General features: G+C 36.9%; 1 protein-coding gene across 2 annotated transcripts in view; it reads left to right on the top strand.

Moving 5' to 3' along the window:
* Window positions 1-15,789, top strand: part of SUGT1 (SGT1 homolog, MIS12 kinetochore complex assembly cochaperone) — a 43,630-nt gene extending 27,841 nt beyond the window's left edge. For both annotated transcript variants that reach the window (XM_065895990.1, XM_065895991.1), the window contains 3 exons: window positions 1,990-2,080; window positions 6,010-6,191; window positions 15,646-15,789. In XM_065895990.1, the coding sequence (XP_065752062.1) occupies window positions 1,990-2,080; window positions 6,010-6,191; window positions 15,646-15,747 (375 nt within the window). In that variant the 3' untranslated portion in view covers window positions 15,748-15,789. The remainder of the gene's footprint in view (window positions 1-1,989; window positions 2,081-6,009; window positions 6,192-15,645) is intronic.
* Window positions 15,790-17,895: the final 2,106 nt, after the last annotated feature.

Raw genomic sequence — 17,895 nt, forward strand, 5'->3', positions numbered from 1 at the left:
TTTTGCCCCTTTTCTAGTGAGATTTGTTTCCTGCTTTTCTCATGAAAACATTTTTTGTTACATTTCTATGCGCCTTAAGAAAATACCCTTCCATTCCATCACTTCATATCTGACTGAAAATATTGGCAGATTTCTCTTAGTGTTTTGTTAGAGTATTTTAAAATGCACATTTTAAGGATTCTCCCCCTAAATGCTGTTGGTAGAAAGATTACCAGTAATTGTTAATTTAAATGATTCATCTTCCCCAAAGGGGTCAAAGAACCAAAGTGTGACACAGTAGGCTTTTCTTTTTGTAAAGTCTGTCTTCTGGGTGTTTTTCTACTTACAAAAGTAGTAATTCTTTTCTTAGAAAAAGCATTAGAATATAAAATTCTAATTTGATTCTTAAACCATTTCCATAATAATTATAACTGTGTTTACCAGCACTGTAAATGCTTACTTTTGCTAGGCTAAAAATGAGGGCGAGAGCATTATTTGAATAAGGAAAGCATAAGGTAAGTGCTATGCGAGTGTATGTTACGGTTAAGGGTAGATTCTAAGGGAGCAGCCTTGATTAGAGAGTTAAAGACGCTTTTAGGATGCTTTTAACATTTCATTGTAGTAAATGGCCTTAGTTTAAGCCTTCCGAAGCTCCTCATGGTCTGTAAAAAATATGTAAAAATGTTAGCATAACTTGTGTTACCAAACCAGGTCCATTTACCCAGTGCACAGCAAGCCAAACACTGGGACGCCGGGATTTGCAAAAGGCAAAGGGTTTGTTCGTGAGGCAGCCGAATGAGGAGATGGGAGAACAAATCTTGTATCTGCCTCACCAGAGGTGAGGGGCTTGGGATATTTATGGGATAAAGAAGCAAGGTGGTCTGAGGTGTGGGAAACGATGATGAAGTGAGGTCATTGGTGTTCTGTGTAGGCATATCTGAGTTACATGCTTCTTCATGGGATGCATGTTCAGAAAATGGCATTAGCATGATTTGGGGGGTGAAGATTTTTGCCCTCTGATGTCAAAAGGTCATCCATGAATATGGGAACATATGTATATGTATAGCTGATTCACTTTGTTATAAAGCAGAAACTAACACACCATTGTAAAGCAATTATACCCCAATAAAGATGTTTAAAAAAAAAAAAGGTCATCCATGAGATACTCGAGATGGCCCAGTTGAGTGGTCAGTGGTCTTGACTGGTTTGAACTGGGCAAGAGTAGCTCCATGTTCCTGGAAAACAGTTACCATTACTATAATGCCCCATATATCAGAGGTGTTTTATATAGGGGATGGTTAAAGGAGTCTTGTGATATGTTGTTCAGGTTACATGAAACTTGGAGGGTATGCAGTTTGCAAGAACAATAAAAGTGAGCTTAATCAGTGAAGGCATGTTACAGGATGTTATTTATCAAGCAAGTTATAGTTTAAGGGATCTACCTGGTGACTGCCCTCAGTTTCACTTGTATCATTTTTATACAATGGAATGAATTTCTCTACTCTAAAACAGGTTAATGTACATGGAAATATAGTAATTCCTTTAGAACATGGTTTCTCAGTGGTGGGCACTGTTAACATTTGGGGCTGGATAATTCTTTGTCATGGGAATTGCCCTGCATGTTGTAGGATGTTTAGTAGTACCCCTAGTCACTCCTCACTCCCACCTCAGTTGTGATGACCCAACAGTGTCTCCAGACATTGCCAGATTTCCCCAGGGGACAAAATTACCCCTGGTTGACAACACTGCTTTAGAAGAAGAAAAGCATGTGGATTTCAAGACTCTTAATTGTAGTTTATAGTGTGTATGTATATTGTTTTTGAAGGGTGACTTTTAAGTAGAAACAAAATAAATGTTTCAAGTTTTTCGAATTTAACTTGGTATTAGTTTAAGGAAACTGTTTGAGGACACTATTCTTATAAAACATTGATAAGTTAAAGAAATTGCATTTTTTTCGCTGTTTTGTGTATCTTACATTGAATAATAGATTTTATTTGGTGTTTCCTCTAGATTGAAATTAAAATGAAAAAGCCAGAGGCTGTGAGATGGGAAAAGCTAGAGGGGCAAGGAGATGTGCCTAACCCCAGACAGTTCATAACAGGTTTGTTTTCTGGCCTTGATGAGCTTTAAATTCATATTGTGTTATATAGTTGAAATTAAATAGTAATGAGTATTCTATTTTCATTATTTATGTTCCCAAGATAAGATACATTGAATATAAGGAGGTTGCTCTGTAATGAAAACAGAGTATTTCTTATGATGGTTCTAACTTCTTAAACTCCATAAGAATACAGATAAATGGCAGCAGAAGCCCAGAGGGAATTGGGATTTGTTGTTTATCATGTCAGTTTGTGACGTCAGTTGGGGGTTGTTTGCTTTTGTGTGTTGGCCTTTCCTATTTTTTCTTTCTGTGTTTTACGTGAATTAGTAGTTTACTCTGCTGATGTATTTCCTCCTCTTCCCTTCTCCCCTCTTATTTATTCCTTTCTGTTTCTTCTAATTATGTCAACTCTAATTTCCTGGAATTTCAAGTCTTCACAGTGAAAAGTATCTAGCCCATTTCTCCCTCTCTCTCTCTGTCTATGTCTGTATGTCTGTGTCTCTCTGTCTGTCTCTCATGTTTTGGCTGTGCTGGGTCTTCGTTGTGGTGTGCGGGCTTCTCTAGTTGTGTGGTTCAGTAGTTTTAGCACACAGACTTGTTGTGCCATGTGGAATCTTGGTTCCCCGACCAGGGATCGAACAGGCCCCCAGCATTGGGAGCGTCGAATCGTAACTGCTGGACCATCAGAGAAGTTCCCCATTTCAGTATATTTCTCTCTTTTTTTTATATATATAAATTTATTTATTTATTTTTGGCTGCGTTGGGTCTTCATTGCTACACGCAGACTTTCTCCAGTTGTGGCGAGCAGGGGCACTCTTCATTGTGGTGCACGGGCTTCTCGTTGCGGGGTCTTCTCTTGTTGTGGAGCACGGGCTTCAGTAGTTGTGGCTCATGGGCTCTAGAGCGCAGGCTCAGTAGTTGTGGCTCACGGGCTTAGTTGCTCCGCAGCATTTGGGATCTTCCCAGACTGGAGATCGAACCCGTGTCCCCTGCATTGGCAGGCAGATTCTTAACCATTGCACCACCAGGGAAGTCCCTCAGTATATTTCTAAGAGGTGGAGGCAAACAGCTAATGAAGGCCTAAGGCAGGCTTAGGGGTAGAATAGAAAACTAAGGTTGATTGCTTAACCCTTTAAGGGACAGACTATGTTGTGGTCAGTTCTGAGCATAGGCAATAGGCACACACGTATTTTTCTAATGGAATGATTAATCTGTAGGACACACTTAGAACTACAGTCTAAGACTATTTTATAGCAATGGCCTCATTAATGAATGGAGAGAAATTTCCTTTGATTAGAGATAATGTTCTGATTTGATGACTGAAAAGAGGTAACTCTAAGTTTCAGCTACTTTTAGATTTTTCACTGCTTTCTTCTATAACAGAAAATATAATTTCCTTATGGCACTTTGTAGAAAACACTAAGTTAACCAACAGATCATTTTTAAATTTTATTTTTAAATGATTTTAGATTCTAATAGAAGTTGCAGAAATAATAGAGTTCCCATGTACCCTTCACCCAGTTTCCCTGCATGATAATATTGTAACTAACCTATAGCATGATTAACAAAGCCAGGGAATTGACACCAATAGATAATTTTTAAGAATTGAAATACTTCAAGTTGGTATATAAGCTGTTTATTAAGCTTCTGCTTCCCACTTTATGTGAAAGGTATAGTAAAGATATTATGCATTCTTCTTGGGGCTGACTCCCAGATAATTTTGGATTGAGGTTTATATATAGCTTAAAGCATTTTTTAAAAGAAGTATCAACACTTTTAATATAGTATATCACCTAAGTCTAACAGCAGCCCTGATATTAAGTAGCCTAGTATTGTTCTTCCTATTTTACAGGCTCAGAAAGGTTAAGCAACTTGCCTAAGATTACCTAGTAGTTTTCGTTGTCTGGGACTAAATCCAGCCATTTAGAGTCTGGCTCTGGTTCTTCTACCCCATGTGTGATACTGCTTGTTGCTGCATTTTTAACAATGGGAAGCCTCTGCTGACATGAGTATCTTTGCAGTTATTTGAATCAATATTATAGTGAATAAGCAAGGAAGTTAGGTTACCTGTCTCTCAGTAGTTCATCTACCATCTCTACAGGTGTTAACGTTTTTCTGAGATTAAAGATTTTTTGGTGTTATAGTTACAAACTCTCTAAACTCAGTGCCTTGGAGATTCAAGATGCTATTCCTCCTGACCTGTTATATTTTTGTAAGGAGTTAATATGCTTGTCAGAGTTTTGACAAGCTGGAGACTGCAGATAAAGGCAAGTTGATTAACCTATCTGGGTCAGCTTTCTTATCTGTGAAATGGAGATTAGAACTGTGCTCCCATCTGGCGAATCAGCATTAGGATTAATTAAACCCATGTTTCCTAGGTTCTTAATTTACCATGGCACGCATGTTTTTGTTTTCCTGGCTAGTAGTGAAAATGTACAGAAGATAGAGGAGATTACTTGTAGAGGAAGGATAGATAAAATTTGGAAAACAGTATGCTTGCCCTGAATAAAACTGTGGTGTGCTGTGGTTTTGTTTTGTTGTGGGGTGGGGGTGAGATGAGCAGGGAGGGAGTTGGTTTACAGGTGAAGAGAAAGGATGGAAAAGCAGAATGAACAGTTAGTAGTTTCTCAACTATTTTGAGAAAGGGCATATATAGAGCTCTAGGCAGCAGTGCAAGAGGGACATTTAGACTAGCATTCTTGTGTCCTAGTATACTCATAGGGAAGTTTTGAATCAGGTTTTTTTTAAAGCTCTATAGCTGTACTGTCCAGGGTAGTAGCTGCAAGCCACCTGTACCTGTTGACTACTTGGAATATGACTAGTCTGGATTGAGATGTGCTCTAAATGTAAAATACCTACCAGATTTTGAAGACTTAGTATGAAAAAAAGAATATAAAATATCTTAATATTTTTATATTGATTTCATGTTGACCTGATATTATTTTGCATGTATTAGGCTAAATAAAACATATAATTAGGATACCTTTCACCTGATTCTTTTTAGTAATGTGGCTATTAGAAATTTTTAAATTATGTATGTGAGTCGCATTTGTGGCTTACATTATATTTCCATTGCGTAGTGGACAGAACTGCTCTTACAGCTCTTAGGTAACTGTTTAGTTACTTTTTAATTATTTGTGTATGAAGATCTTGATTCCCTTGGTCTTTGGGGCAGCGTTGGCAGTGCCTGAGTCCCTGGATTCGTTGCCTCTCTGGCTGCAAGCAGCCTCTGTTTATCCCAATGTGCCCTACAAATATTATCATTTTCTATGTGTGCATGATGTGGGCACTGAACTCTAGATCATCACGTGTAGTATTTTTCAACATTCAGGAATTCTTTATTGTTTTCTCCTACTGAAGTAATCTAATGTTTTTAATGTGGGGAGAGGATCGAGTCTTAACTCACTGGCAGATGGCCTGGCAGTTCAATACTTCCAGCTTATTTCTACTCTGAAAGATATAAGTACCTCAGGAAAAGCCACATTTTTAACATTTATTAAAACTGTTTAGAGAAATTTGTTAATGAAGCATCTTTTTAAAAAATTACTATTTTTAGAATTGTTTGTACTATCTTTGCACCTGTTTTGTAAACATAAAAGTTTCTGTATGCTTCTCACCCAGTTTCTCGTATTACTAACATGAAGGATCTTTTTTTTAGTCTAATTTTGCATAATGTACCAAAAGTTTACACTTTGAGTTATTTTGCTCAAAAGAAATTCCCAGATTTTACATTATGCTAACTGATTCAGTTTTTAGAAGTGTAAATGTTAATTATTGATTTATATATCAGAAAGACATTTATTACAAACATGAAATTCAGTGACTTAAAACTGTTTGCTAAGATGTTGTATACATCATGGTCAGGAAGTTACATATGCTTGACATAATCACATGTTGATTAATCACTTTTGTCTTTTTTTACTCCATAGATATAAAGAACCTGTATCCATCATCATCTCATTATACAAGAAATTGGGATAAATTAGTTGGTGAGATCAAAGAAGAAGAAAAGAATGAGAAGTTGGAGGGAGATGCAGCTTTAAACAAATTATTTCAGCAGATCTATTCAGATGGTTCTGATGAAGTGAAACGTGCCATGAACAAATCATTTGTAAGAACATAAACTTTAAGAAAATCTATTGTAGTAGTAAATTTCACAAATTAAAAAAAAATAAGTATGTAATTTGAGATCAGATTGCATGTACTGTAGTTGGGAGACCATTTTGAATGGACTTTGTCTGAACATTTGTTCTTGCTCTAAACTTAGAGTAATTACTGAGGAAGTTGGGAACTTGTGGAGGAGGTGAGAAACAAATGGTATATTCCAAATAAATTTTTTCATCAGGGAGTTAGAACTTGGAAGTCTTAAGAAATACCAAGCTTATAGTTAGTGGATGATATAGAGTTATTCCACTTGGATTTATCACAATAGCTGAGTGAACTTCTGGTGTTTACCTTCTGGTATCATGTATAATCTCAGTGTCAGATGAAGAATATAGAAGGGAAACTTCCAGAACAGTGTTTGCCAAGTAGAAGGTGCACATTAATTATTCATTGGTTTGTTAATAATTTCTGTATTGATTAAGGAAATTCAGGCTTTTTGCCAGGGCATGAATACCACCTGAATTAGACATCAAGTTCTGAGATTTTAATGACTAGTCATCACTATAGAACCATGTAGATTTTGCTTGAAGCTGTGATCATTTGACTTACCCGTAGCTCTGGAAATGTCACTGTCTTCTTTTAAGGTGTTGATATTTACAGTAGAAAGTTAAAGTTAATATTTAATAATTAAAATTAATATGTAGGTAATAAGTGTGTTTGTGGCTCAGATATTCCATGTAAGTTACCAAGTGGTAACTGATCATGATTATGCTTTTCACTATTGCCTTAAAAAGTTGTTTTTAATTAAACTTTTTATTTTGAGATAATTGTAGACTCACATGCAGTTGGAAGAAGTAATAGAGATCCCTTATATCCTTTACAGTTTTCCCCAGTAGAAACGTCTTGCAGAATTATAATATTACAACCATGATATTGACAGTTAAGATAGAGAACATTTCTTTTTTATTTATTTGTTTATTTATTTATTTTGGCTGCATTGGCTCTTCGTTGCTGCGCGTGGGTTTTCTCTAGTTGCGGCTAGCGGGGGCTTCTCTTCATTGAGGTGCTCAGGCTTCTCATTGCAGTGGCTTCTCTTGTTGTGGAGCATGGGCTCTAGGTGCGTGGGCTTCGGTAGTTGTGTGTTGTACTAGATATACCTAAGTATTGGGTTCTTTTTTTGAGTGATTATAAATGGTATTATATGTTTAATTTTGGCATCCATGTGTTTGTTGTTAGTATCTAGAAATACAGGGGTTTTTTGGTTTTGTTTTTAATGTTTATCTTGTATTTATCTTGTATTTACCTTGTTGAACTCACTTACTGGTTCTAGGAGATTTTTTTTGGTAGATTCTTTGTGATTCCTTGTGATTTTCTATGTAGACAATCATATCTTCAAATAGGGACAGTTTAATCTCTTGCAATTCCTATACACTAACAACAAAAGATCAGAAAGAGAAATTACAGAAACAATTCCACTCACCATTGCAACAAAAAGAATAAAATACCTAGGAATAAACCTACCTAAGGAGGTATTTCAGATAGGGACAGTTTAATTTCTTCCTTTCCAATATGTGTGTCCTTTATTTCCTTTTATTGGCTAGAACTTCCAGCACTATGTTGAATAAGATTGGTGAGAGTAGACACCGATGCCTTGTTCTCCATCTTAAGAGAAAAACCATTCAGTCTTTCACCATTAAGTATAATGTTAGCTGTAGGTTTTTGTAGATGCTTATCAAATTAAGAAAGTTTTGCTCTATTTCTTTTTTTCTGAGATTTTTATCATGAATGGCTGTTGACTTATCAAATACTTTTTCTGCAGTATTTCTGCATGTGGTCAATATGATTAGGTGATTTTTTTCTTTAATTTGTCAAAGTGGTGATTTTATATGATTAATATGATTGATTTCTGCTGTTCTACTGTTGAACCAGCTTTGCATCCCTGGGATAAACTCCAGTTGGTCATAGTGTATAATTCTTTTTATATATTACTCAATTCTATTTTTAAATACTTTAAGCATTTTTGTGTCTATATTTATGAGGCATGTTGGTCTAGAGTATTCTTTTTTGGTGCTTTTTCTGGTTTTGGTTATCAGGGTAATACGTCATAGAATGGATTGGGAAGTGCTCCATCCTCTTTCTTTTTTGGGGGGAGGGTATTTGTAGAATTAGTGTTGTCTTTAAAGGTTATTTGAACCAATGAAGCCATCTAGGCCTTGATACTTCTTTTTTTGGGAGATTTTAAATTATGAATTTCGTTATCCCAATAGCTTATAGGACTCTTCAGGTTGTCTATTTCATATTGAGTGACTTGTGGTAGTTTGTTTTTGAGGAATTGGTCCGTTTAAGTTGTTAGTGTTGGTAGGGTTCCCTTCAACTTTGAAGGGAACTGCAGGGTCTTTTGATGACTGCAGGGTCTGTAGTGATAACCCATTTCATTCCTATAATGGTAATTTGTGTCAATTTTTTTTTTTCCTTTGTCTTGCTAGGGTTTGTCAATTTTATTTACTTTTTTTCCCCAAAGAATCAGCTTTTTGTTGATCTTAAATTTTTCCTCCTATTTTTTTTGTTCTAAATTTCATTTATTTCTGCTTTTAATTATTTTCTTCCTTATGCTTGCTTTGGGTTTATTTTGTTATTCTTTTTTTAGTAGGTTCTGTGGATATGAGCTTAGATTATTGATTTGACCCTTTTTCTTTTTTCTGTTATATGTGTTTATGCTATAAATTTCCCTCTCAGAAGAATTCAGCTGTCTTCCACAAATTTTGATGTTACTTTTTCATTTTTATTCAGTTCAGTATATATTTTGATTTCACTTGAGACTTCTTATCCTAAGTATATATTCCACTTGAAAAGCATGTATATTCTGCTCTTGTTGAATGGAGTGTTCCGTAAACGTCACTTAGATCCTGTTCATTGATACTCCTGTTGATTTTCTGTCTTACTGTTCTACTGATTGAGAGAGGGTTTTCAGCTATAATTGTGGATTTATTGATTTCACCTTTAAGTTCTGTCAATTTTTGCTTCACATATTTTGCAGCTCTGTTGTTTGGTTCATATGCATTTAGTATTGCTATATTTTCATGGTGGATTGACCTTTTTATCATTATATAATGTCATTCTCTAGCTCTGGTAATTTTCTTTGCTTTGATGTTAATATAGCTGATTCTTATGTCTTTTGGTTAATTTTTGCATGATATATCTTGTTCCGTCCTTTTACTTTCAACCTGCCTAAGTCGTTTTTTAAACATTTTTAATTTTAACAATTTTATTGGAGTATAGTTGATTTACAGTGTTGTGTTAGTTTCAGGTGTACAGCAAAGTGATTCACTTATATATATTCATTCTTTTTCAGATTTCTAAGTCATATTTAAAGGGAATTTCTTTTAGACAGCATGTTGGGTCATGTTTTTTTAAATTTATTCTGCCAGTCTCTTTTAATTGATGCATTTGGACCACTTAACTTTTTTTTTTTTTTTTTTTTTTTTTTTGCGGTATGCGGGCCTCTCACTGTTGTGGCCTCTCCCGTTGCGGGGCACAGGCACCGGACGCGCAGGCCCAGCGGCCATGGCTCACGGGCCCAGCCGCTCCGCGGCATGTGGGATCTTCCCGGTCCGGGGCACGAACCCGCGTCCCCTGCATCGGCAGGCGGACTCTCAACCACTGCGCCACCAGGGAAGCCCGGACCACTTAACTTTTAATGTAATTATTGGTACATTAGGACTTACTTATGTTTACCATGTAAGTTTTCTGTTTGTTCTGTATTTGTTTTTCCTGCCTTCCTATGGGTACTTGAACAGTTTTTAGAATTTCATCTTGATTTATCTGTAGTGTTTTGTAGTGTATCTTTGGTTGCTCTAAATTTTATATTAGCTATATTATACTTAGTTTATCATAGTCTACTGGTGTTATTTTTTTTTGACACTGAATGATGTATAGAAACCTTACCTCCCTTTATGTCCTTTTACTTTTTCTCATTTATAATTTTCTTAAATAATTCTTCTATATATGTTTAGAAAGCACAGCATACAGTGTAATAATTTAGAAAACGTAGAGGAAAAGCAAACTCTATTGCATTTATCTATATTGTGACCTTTTTCTTTCTTCCTTTCTGACTTTCAGGTTTCCATTGTTTGTTTTTTTTTTCTTTTTAAACTCCTGAACACATTGTCTCCTCTCATTTTTTTAAAAAATATTTATTCATTTTATTTTTGGCTGCATAAGGTCTTAGTTGCAGCATGCAGGATCCTCCGCTGTGGCTTTTGAGCTCCTCATTGCGGCACGTGGACTTCTCTCTAGTTGTGGTGCTCAGGCTCAGTAGTTGTGGTGCGTGGGCTCTGTAGTTGAGGCACGCTGGCTCTCTAGTTGTGCCCCACATGCTCAGTAGTTGGCCGCACACAGGCTTAGTTCCCTGACCAGGGATTGAACCCGTGTTCTCTGTACTGGAAGGCAGATTCTTAACCACTGGACCACCAGGGAAGTCCCTCCTTCTGTTTGGAGAACTTCCTTTGGGCATTCTTTCAGAGTAGATCTGTCCATAACAGATTCTTTCTATTGACAAGGATTTCTTTGGGTTTATACTGGTTGGGATTTACTCAGTTTCTTGTATATGTAGGTTTATGTCTTTTGCCAAATTTGGGATCTTTTCATTCATTATATCATTGAGTACTTTTTCAGACCTTCCTTCTTTGTTTTCTTCTTCCTGGAACCCGATGACACAGGTATTGGATATTTTGTTACAGTACTATACATTCCTGAGAACCGTTTATTTTATCTCTGTTTTGTCTCTGTCATTCAGATTGGGTGATTTATATTGTTCTGTTTTCCAGTTCACTGATTCTTTGCTCTATTCTCTCTATTCTGCTCTTGAGCCGTTCACTGACGTTTTTATTTCAAGTGTATTTTTCAATTATAAAACTTTCATTTGGTTCTTCTTTATGTCTTCTGTCTCTTTACTGAGGTTTTCTATTTTTTTCATTTGTTTCAAGATAGTTCATAATTCTTGTTGAAGCATTTTTACCCTGACTGCTTTAAAAATGTGTCAGATAATTTTAACATCTCTTTCATCTCTGTGTTAGCATCTATTGATTGTCTTCTCTTTTTAAACATATAATCTGAAATCTTCCTGGTTCTTGGTGTTTTTCACCAGTGCCAAGTGATATTCAGTTGAAATCTGGACATTTTCATGTTACAAGACTCTGGATCTTATTTAAACCATCTGTCTTAGATGGCTTTCTCTGACAACCCCTCTGGCAAAGGAAGGGAAGTCACTACCTCACTATTGCCAAGTGGAGGTAGAAATCCAGGTACCCCACTCTACCTCCGTTGACACCCCAGGACATCTCCTTGTTACTGCTGGGAATAGGTAGGAATTCTAGCTCCCCACGTGGTTTCCACTGACACCACAGGCAACAGAGGAGGCCGGTTTGTGATAGCATAGCATGGGTGGAAGTTTAGGCTCTTCATTCAGCCTTCACTGGCCTGGGTGGGGATGGGACCACAGTTTTTTACTGTGGTGTTTTAGCTAGAGTGATTATTGTCTAAAAGTTTTCTCTCTTTCTGTTTGTCTTTGTCCATTGGCTAGAGAAATAAGGCTTTTGTTGGGGCTTTTTTTGTTTGCACCCTTTGGCATTTCCAGCCTCTTCAGTTCCAGCTCTTGGAAAACATAAGGCAAAAAGAAAACCCAAAGAACTCACCACCGTGTTGTTCCTTGGGTCGCAAGGTCCCTAGCTGATTTGTCTTCTTTTCACCTTTTAGAGTTGTCTTATATTTGTTACTTATATAACATACAAGGTTTTTAGTTGTACTTAGTGGGAAGACTAGGAAAAAGTACACTCACTTAATGCCTCCAAAAGGAGAAATCAGGGTTTTGTTAGTTTGTTTTGCCACGCTGTGCAGCTTGCAGGCTCTTAGTTCCCCCACCAGGGATTGAATGTGTGCCCCCTGCAGTGGATACGTGGAGTCCTAACCACTGGACCGCCAGGGAATTCCCTGAAATCAGTTTCAGTGTTGACTTTTAAGAACTTCTGGACAAAATAGTGTGTGAGATTTCAAAGTTATATTAGAGAATCTGTGTCCATTTTCATACAGAAACTTTGCTAAGTGTAACTGAACCATACGTATGCATAAAATAAGCCATCTGTTTGGCAGCATTGACCTGGAACATACCAAGGGCTTGCTTCTGTCTTTGTGGGGGGAATACAGGCATACCTTGGAAAACTGTGGGTTCAGTTCTAGACCACCATCATAAAGCAAATTTTGCAATAAAGTGAGTCACACTTTTTTGGTTTCTCAGTACATATGAAAGTTATGTTTACACTATGCTGTAGTCTACTGAATGTGTAATAACATTATGTCTAAAAAATAATGCATGTACCTTAATTTAAAAATTCTTTATTGCTAAAATATGCTAGCTTTATCATCTCAGTCTTCAGCAAGTCATAGTTTTTTGCAGTAGTAACATCAAAGATCACTGATCACACATCCCCATAACAAAGATAATAACAGTGAAAAAGTTTGAAATATAAGAGTTATCAAAATGTGAGACAGGAAGTGAGCACATGCTGTTGGAAGAATGACGTCAATAGATTCACTTTATGCAGGGTTGCCACAAATCTTCAGTTTGTAAAAAATGCAGTATCTGCAAAGTGCAGTAAAGTGAAGCACAATAAAACGAGATCTGCCTGTACAAAGAAGCAGACTCTATCTTATTCTCTGTCTCATTGGGCAAAAAGATCAGCATACACAGAATAATCATGGAAGTGCTCAGGTGCACTGCAGTCCATAAGAAGAAAGGGGAAAATAAATGTCATCAGCAAATATGATCAGATTATAAATTAAATCTGCTTCCTTTAGTTCTCTTAGGAGTAGTTATTATATAAACTTGTCCCATTATATTCAGTATTTTATTTGCAGCCTACTGTGTGCCAGGCTACTGCACTTAGATCTAGGATATAAGTATTGGTAAAATATGTTTCTTTCCTTTTAGAAACTCTCAGCTTTAGTTTGGAGCCACGGGTGGGAAGCAGGTATGAGAAGGCAGATTCGTAAAATTTTATCAGTGCAGTGTCATAGACAAGTCCTACAAGAGTAGCTAGAGTCCTGACTAGGGTCAAAGAAGGCCACAGAGAGATGGTGACATGTCATGTTTGGAGGATAACTAAAGACATAAAAAGAACCGGGACAGAGGAGAGCATCCTGTGCAAAGGAACCCATGGAAAGGAGCTTGGTAGAGAGTGTGGGGCATTGGGATTATTTTGAGGCTCCAGTGTAATGGTAGCATATGTAACTTTATACATTCACCAGTAACATAGCTGATTATTTTCAAATGTTTAGATTTTAACAATTTTCTGTTCTTTGCTGTGATCCAAATCAATGAATTTTTATTGCATTAACAGTTACAGCTTTATTTTTTAAATGTATTTATGAATGTGCTGGGTTTGTTAGTAGGTGTTATACTCAGTGGGTAGTAAATAGATGACCAGTGCTTTACTGAGACACTAACTTTATGTGTCTGTGTATGTATGTACCTTGATTTAAAAATAATTCCAGGGCTTCCCTGGTGGCGCAGTGGTTGAGAGTCCGCCTGCCGATGCGGGGGACACTGGTTCGTGCCCCGGTCCGGGAAGATTCCACATGCCGCAGAGTGGCTGGGTCCGTGAGCCATGGCTGCTGAGCCTGCGCATCCGGAGCCTGTGCCCCGCAACGGGAGAGGCCACAACAGTGAGAGGCCCGCCCGCGTACAGCAAAAAAAAAAAAAAAATAATTCCAGCATACACTTGTGTACATTTGACAGAGAGAGAACATTAAGAAGGGGCTCTTAAAGTTCTCTCCAACTAGAAAGAGTTTACTTCGCAAAGTCTTCACTGGGCTCAGCAAAAGAGATTACATTATCGTTTTCTTTGGGAGCCAATTTCATTGGGTTGGCCAAAAAGTTCGTTCGGTTTCCCCAGTAAGATGGCTCTAGTAAGTGCTTAGTTGTCTTTAGCTTCATTCGAAACAATTTTGTTAGATTGTGTTGTGACAGCTGTCATATCAGGGTGCATTTTTTAAAAACTTACCAAATTAGTGAATTTTTGTGTAGCCATTTTAATATTGAAGATGGAAGGAAAATAACAACATTTTCTGCATATTATGCTTTATTATTTCAAGAAAGGTAAAAACGCAACTGAAACACAAAAACAGATTTGTGCAGTGTATGGAGAAGGTGCTCTGACTGATCAAAAGTGGTTTGTGAAGTTTCGTGCTGGAGGTTTCTCACTGGACGATGCTCCATGGTTGGGTAGACCAGTTGAAGTTGATAGCGGTCAAATCGAGACATTAATTGAGAACAATCAATGTTAGACCATGCGGGAGATAGCTGACATACTCAAAATATCTAAATCAAGCGTTGAAAATCATTTGCACCAGCTTGGTTATGTTAATCGCTTTGATGTTTGGGTTCCACATAAGTTAAGTGAAAAAAAGCCTTGACTGTATTTCCGCATGTGATTCTCTACTTAAACGTAATGTGATGGGCAATGAAAAGTAGATGCTGTACAATATTGTGGAACAATATTTCGCTTGTGGGGCAAGCAAAATGAACCACCACCAACCACACCAAAGGCCAGTCTTCATCCAGAGAAGGTGATGTTGTGTATATGGTGAGATTGGAAGGGAGTCCTCTATTATGAGCTACTTTTGGAAAAGCAAACAATTGCTTCCAACAAGTACTGCTCCCAGTTAGATGAACTGAAAGCAGCACTTAATGAAAAGCGTTCAGAATTAGTCAACAGAAAATGCGTAATCTTCCATCAGGATAACACGAGACCACATGTTACTTTGATGACCAGGCAAAAACTGTTACAACTTGGCTGAGAAGTTCCCATTCATCCACTGTAGTCACCAGATTATTGCACCTTCGGATTTCCATGTATTTCGGTCTTTACAAAATTCTCTTAATGGAAAAATTTCAATTCCCTGGAAGACTGCAAAAGGCACCTGGAACAATTCTTTGCTCAAAAAGATAAGTTTTGGGAAGATGGAATTATAAGGTTGCCTGAAAAATGGCAGAAGGTAGGGGAACCAAATGGTGAATACGTTGTTCAATAAAGTTCTTGGTGAAAATGAAAAATGTGTCTTTTATTTTTACTTTAAAACTGAAGGGACTTTTTGGCCAACCCAATATTTTCATCTGAAGGTGGTTTTTCCACATATACCTCTGTGCTGATTAGCAGGGAGACATGTGCTTTATATGGCAGTGTGTGTGGACGTGGTCCTCCTACCTAACTAGAGTTTCCTTTTCAGATTTTTACACGATATGGTAACTTATCTGGAAAGCCTAAGGTTAAACCAGAATATTGTCTTGTGTATATTGAGCCAAACATAGCTTATATTGGGGACTCTGTGCTTGGAATGTTTTTAGAAAAATATTCTGTTTTGATTACATGGGCCAATAATTAATCTATTCTTATTTTTTATTGCAGATGGAGTCTGGTGGTACAGTTTTGAGTACCAATTGGTCTGATGTAGGTAAAAGGAAAGTTGAAATCAATCCTCCTGATGATATGGAATGGAAAAAGTACTAAATAAATTAATTTGCTATCACCGTATTGCATATGTTCAGCTAACGCCCATTGTGTATTAATACTGCATTCTTGAATTTTGAACACTGAGTACATCTTTTTAAAGGATTATACCTCTTTACCTCTTTGTGCTTTAGAAATTATTTTCCTTCAAGTGTTCTAAGAGTCTAATGAAGAATGAAGATCATGTTTTATCACTTTTGCCCTTAAGGACTTCAGATATGCTGAAACGGAATGAAGTATCATTTGCTACTAGATAGATTAATTCTTCCTAGTTGTGGGAGTGGAGAAATTGTTAATGGGATATCTTGGGTTATTGCCTTATTTTTGATGCAGTATTCTGTTAATAATTTATTAGACATGGCAACTTCGGGTGAGCATAGATTTCTCAATTTCAGTGTTAAATTGTTTGCTTTTAAAAACTGCTTTTGAATGGAGTTGTAAATACAATTTTTCTATGAAGAAGTTTGGTTTATTTACCTTTTTCTTAAGTTTCTAATGAAAACTTTGAGAAATTATTTATCACAGGGGATTCCCGTTTGATTATTTTTATGGGAAGTGTTTGTAATTGCACTGAGAATTTTGGTCCTTACCCTTCAAATTCCTGTATAAAACATTGACACCTGAGTTTATCATGCTGCAAGTTTAACTGTACTGAAGGCTGTCTGTGAAGCGGGGTCAAACAGTAACTGAGGAGAGCCCAACTCCACTTCTTGCTGCTTTTGCCACAGCAGGATTCCCGAAATTCCAAGACTGGTGGTTTGGTTTGGGTTTTTTTCCTTCTTTTTTTCTTTATTAGAAAATCTCTCTTCTTATAGCCCCATGCTTTTGGTGGTTTAGGGCAGCTACTGAGAGAGTAATATGTATACATTTAGTATCTATTCTGTTTATAGAATAAACAGATACCATGGGAATACAAAAACTAAAAGACATGATCGTTGGCTTCAGAGACTTTATAATCTAGCAGAGAGAGGAAATTAACATTCAGGAAGGACTTATGAATGGTTGAATGGTGAACTTATTACAAATACACTTTTGAGATAGAAAAAATATCTATCTGTGATCAAATGTTCTGTGATTAAAACTATTGACAGTCCAGGCTGTTATAAAGCAAAGGCAATGGATGACCTGTAGGTGTGATTCCTTTTCTTGTAATTTCGGAACCATAGAGGGTGGTGTCTATTAGGTCTCACTAACATTTTGTGGCAAGGAAGTACTCTATACCCTCATAGCTGAGGATAGGGTAAATGGGGGGCAAATTAACCGCCATCTCCAAAAAGAGTGGGAATTCAGCCTCTTCCTTCTAGTCATTTGACATGTGTAGGGGAGTTTATAAGGAAAAAGTGGTGGGGTGATACCAGATCATGCCCAGACTTGCTGTTACTGCTTGTTTATGCATGTAGGGATTTTCACTTGTCCTTCTGCCCACTTAGAGTTACAGGCTACTTTTTTTGATCTTGAACACTGAAGGAAAAGGCAAAATTAAGTTCTTGCATGTATGAATTTCTAAAATTTTCTCCTTAGGAAACGAGATAGTGATTATGTTAAGTTTTCTCAGTATCATTAGTCCCCAGGGGTAGGGAGGCTCTTCTACAGAGATGGTAAGTCAGGGGCATACCCCAGAGACGAGACTCCTGGCTCTAGCAGGTCTCTGCCACCCACTAGCTTTAAAATCTTTAACAGGTTTACAACCTTCCTATGTTTTATTAGTTCCTTTATCTGCAAATCCATAGGGTCTTAAAGTTTAATTAAAAGTCCATGATTCTAAATAAGGAAGCATTTTTGCCTCTTAAAAGCAACTTTTTTCTTTCTTAGGAATGACACTATTATAATAGAAGTTGGGTTTTTTAAAAAAAGGTTCTAGTACTAGTTTTGCTTTTATTTTAAAGGATACACTGTCTAAAGTGTGTTTATCTGTTGTCTAGATTTGCTTAAGGATGTCTGATTCAGGATTTTGCTGAGCCAAATGGAGTTCCTAATATACATGACTATGTTATATTACAATGTTACCTTGTCTAAATACAATAGGTTTATGGGTAAAGAAGGGAATTTTGAGAAGTAGGTTAGACAGCTTGCCCTAAAGGACCACTCTAAAGTACTGCTTCTCTTTCACCATTCTAGACAATGAAAAATTGTAAGTCCAGAAAGTTA

Source organism: Phocoena phocoena, chromosome 18, assembly GCF_963924675.1.
Source record: "Phocoena phocoena chromosome 18, mPhoPho1.1, whole genome shotgun sequence".
NCBI classification, from domain to species: Eukaryota; Metazoa; Chordata; class Mammalia; order Artiodactyla; family Phocoenidae; genus Phocoena; species Phocoena phocoena.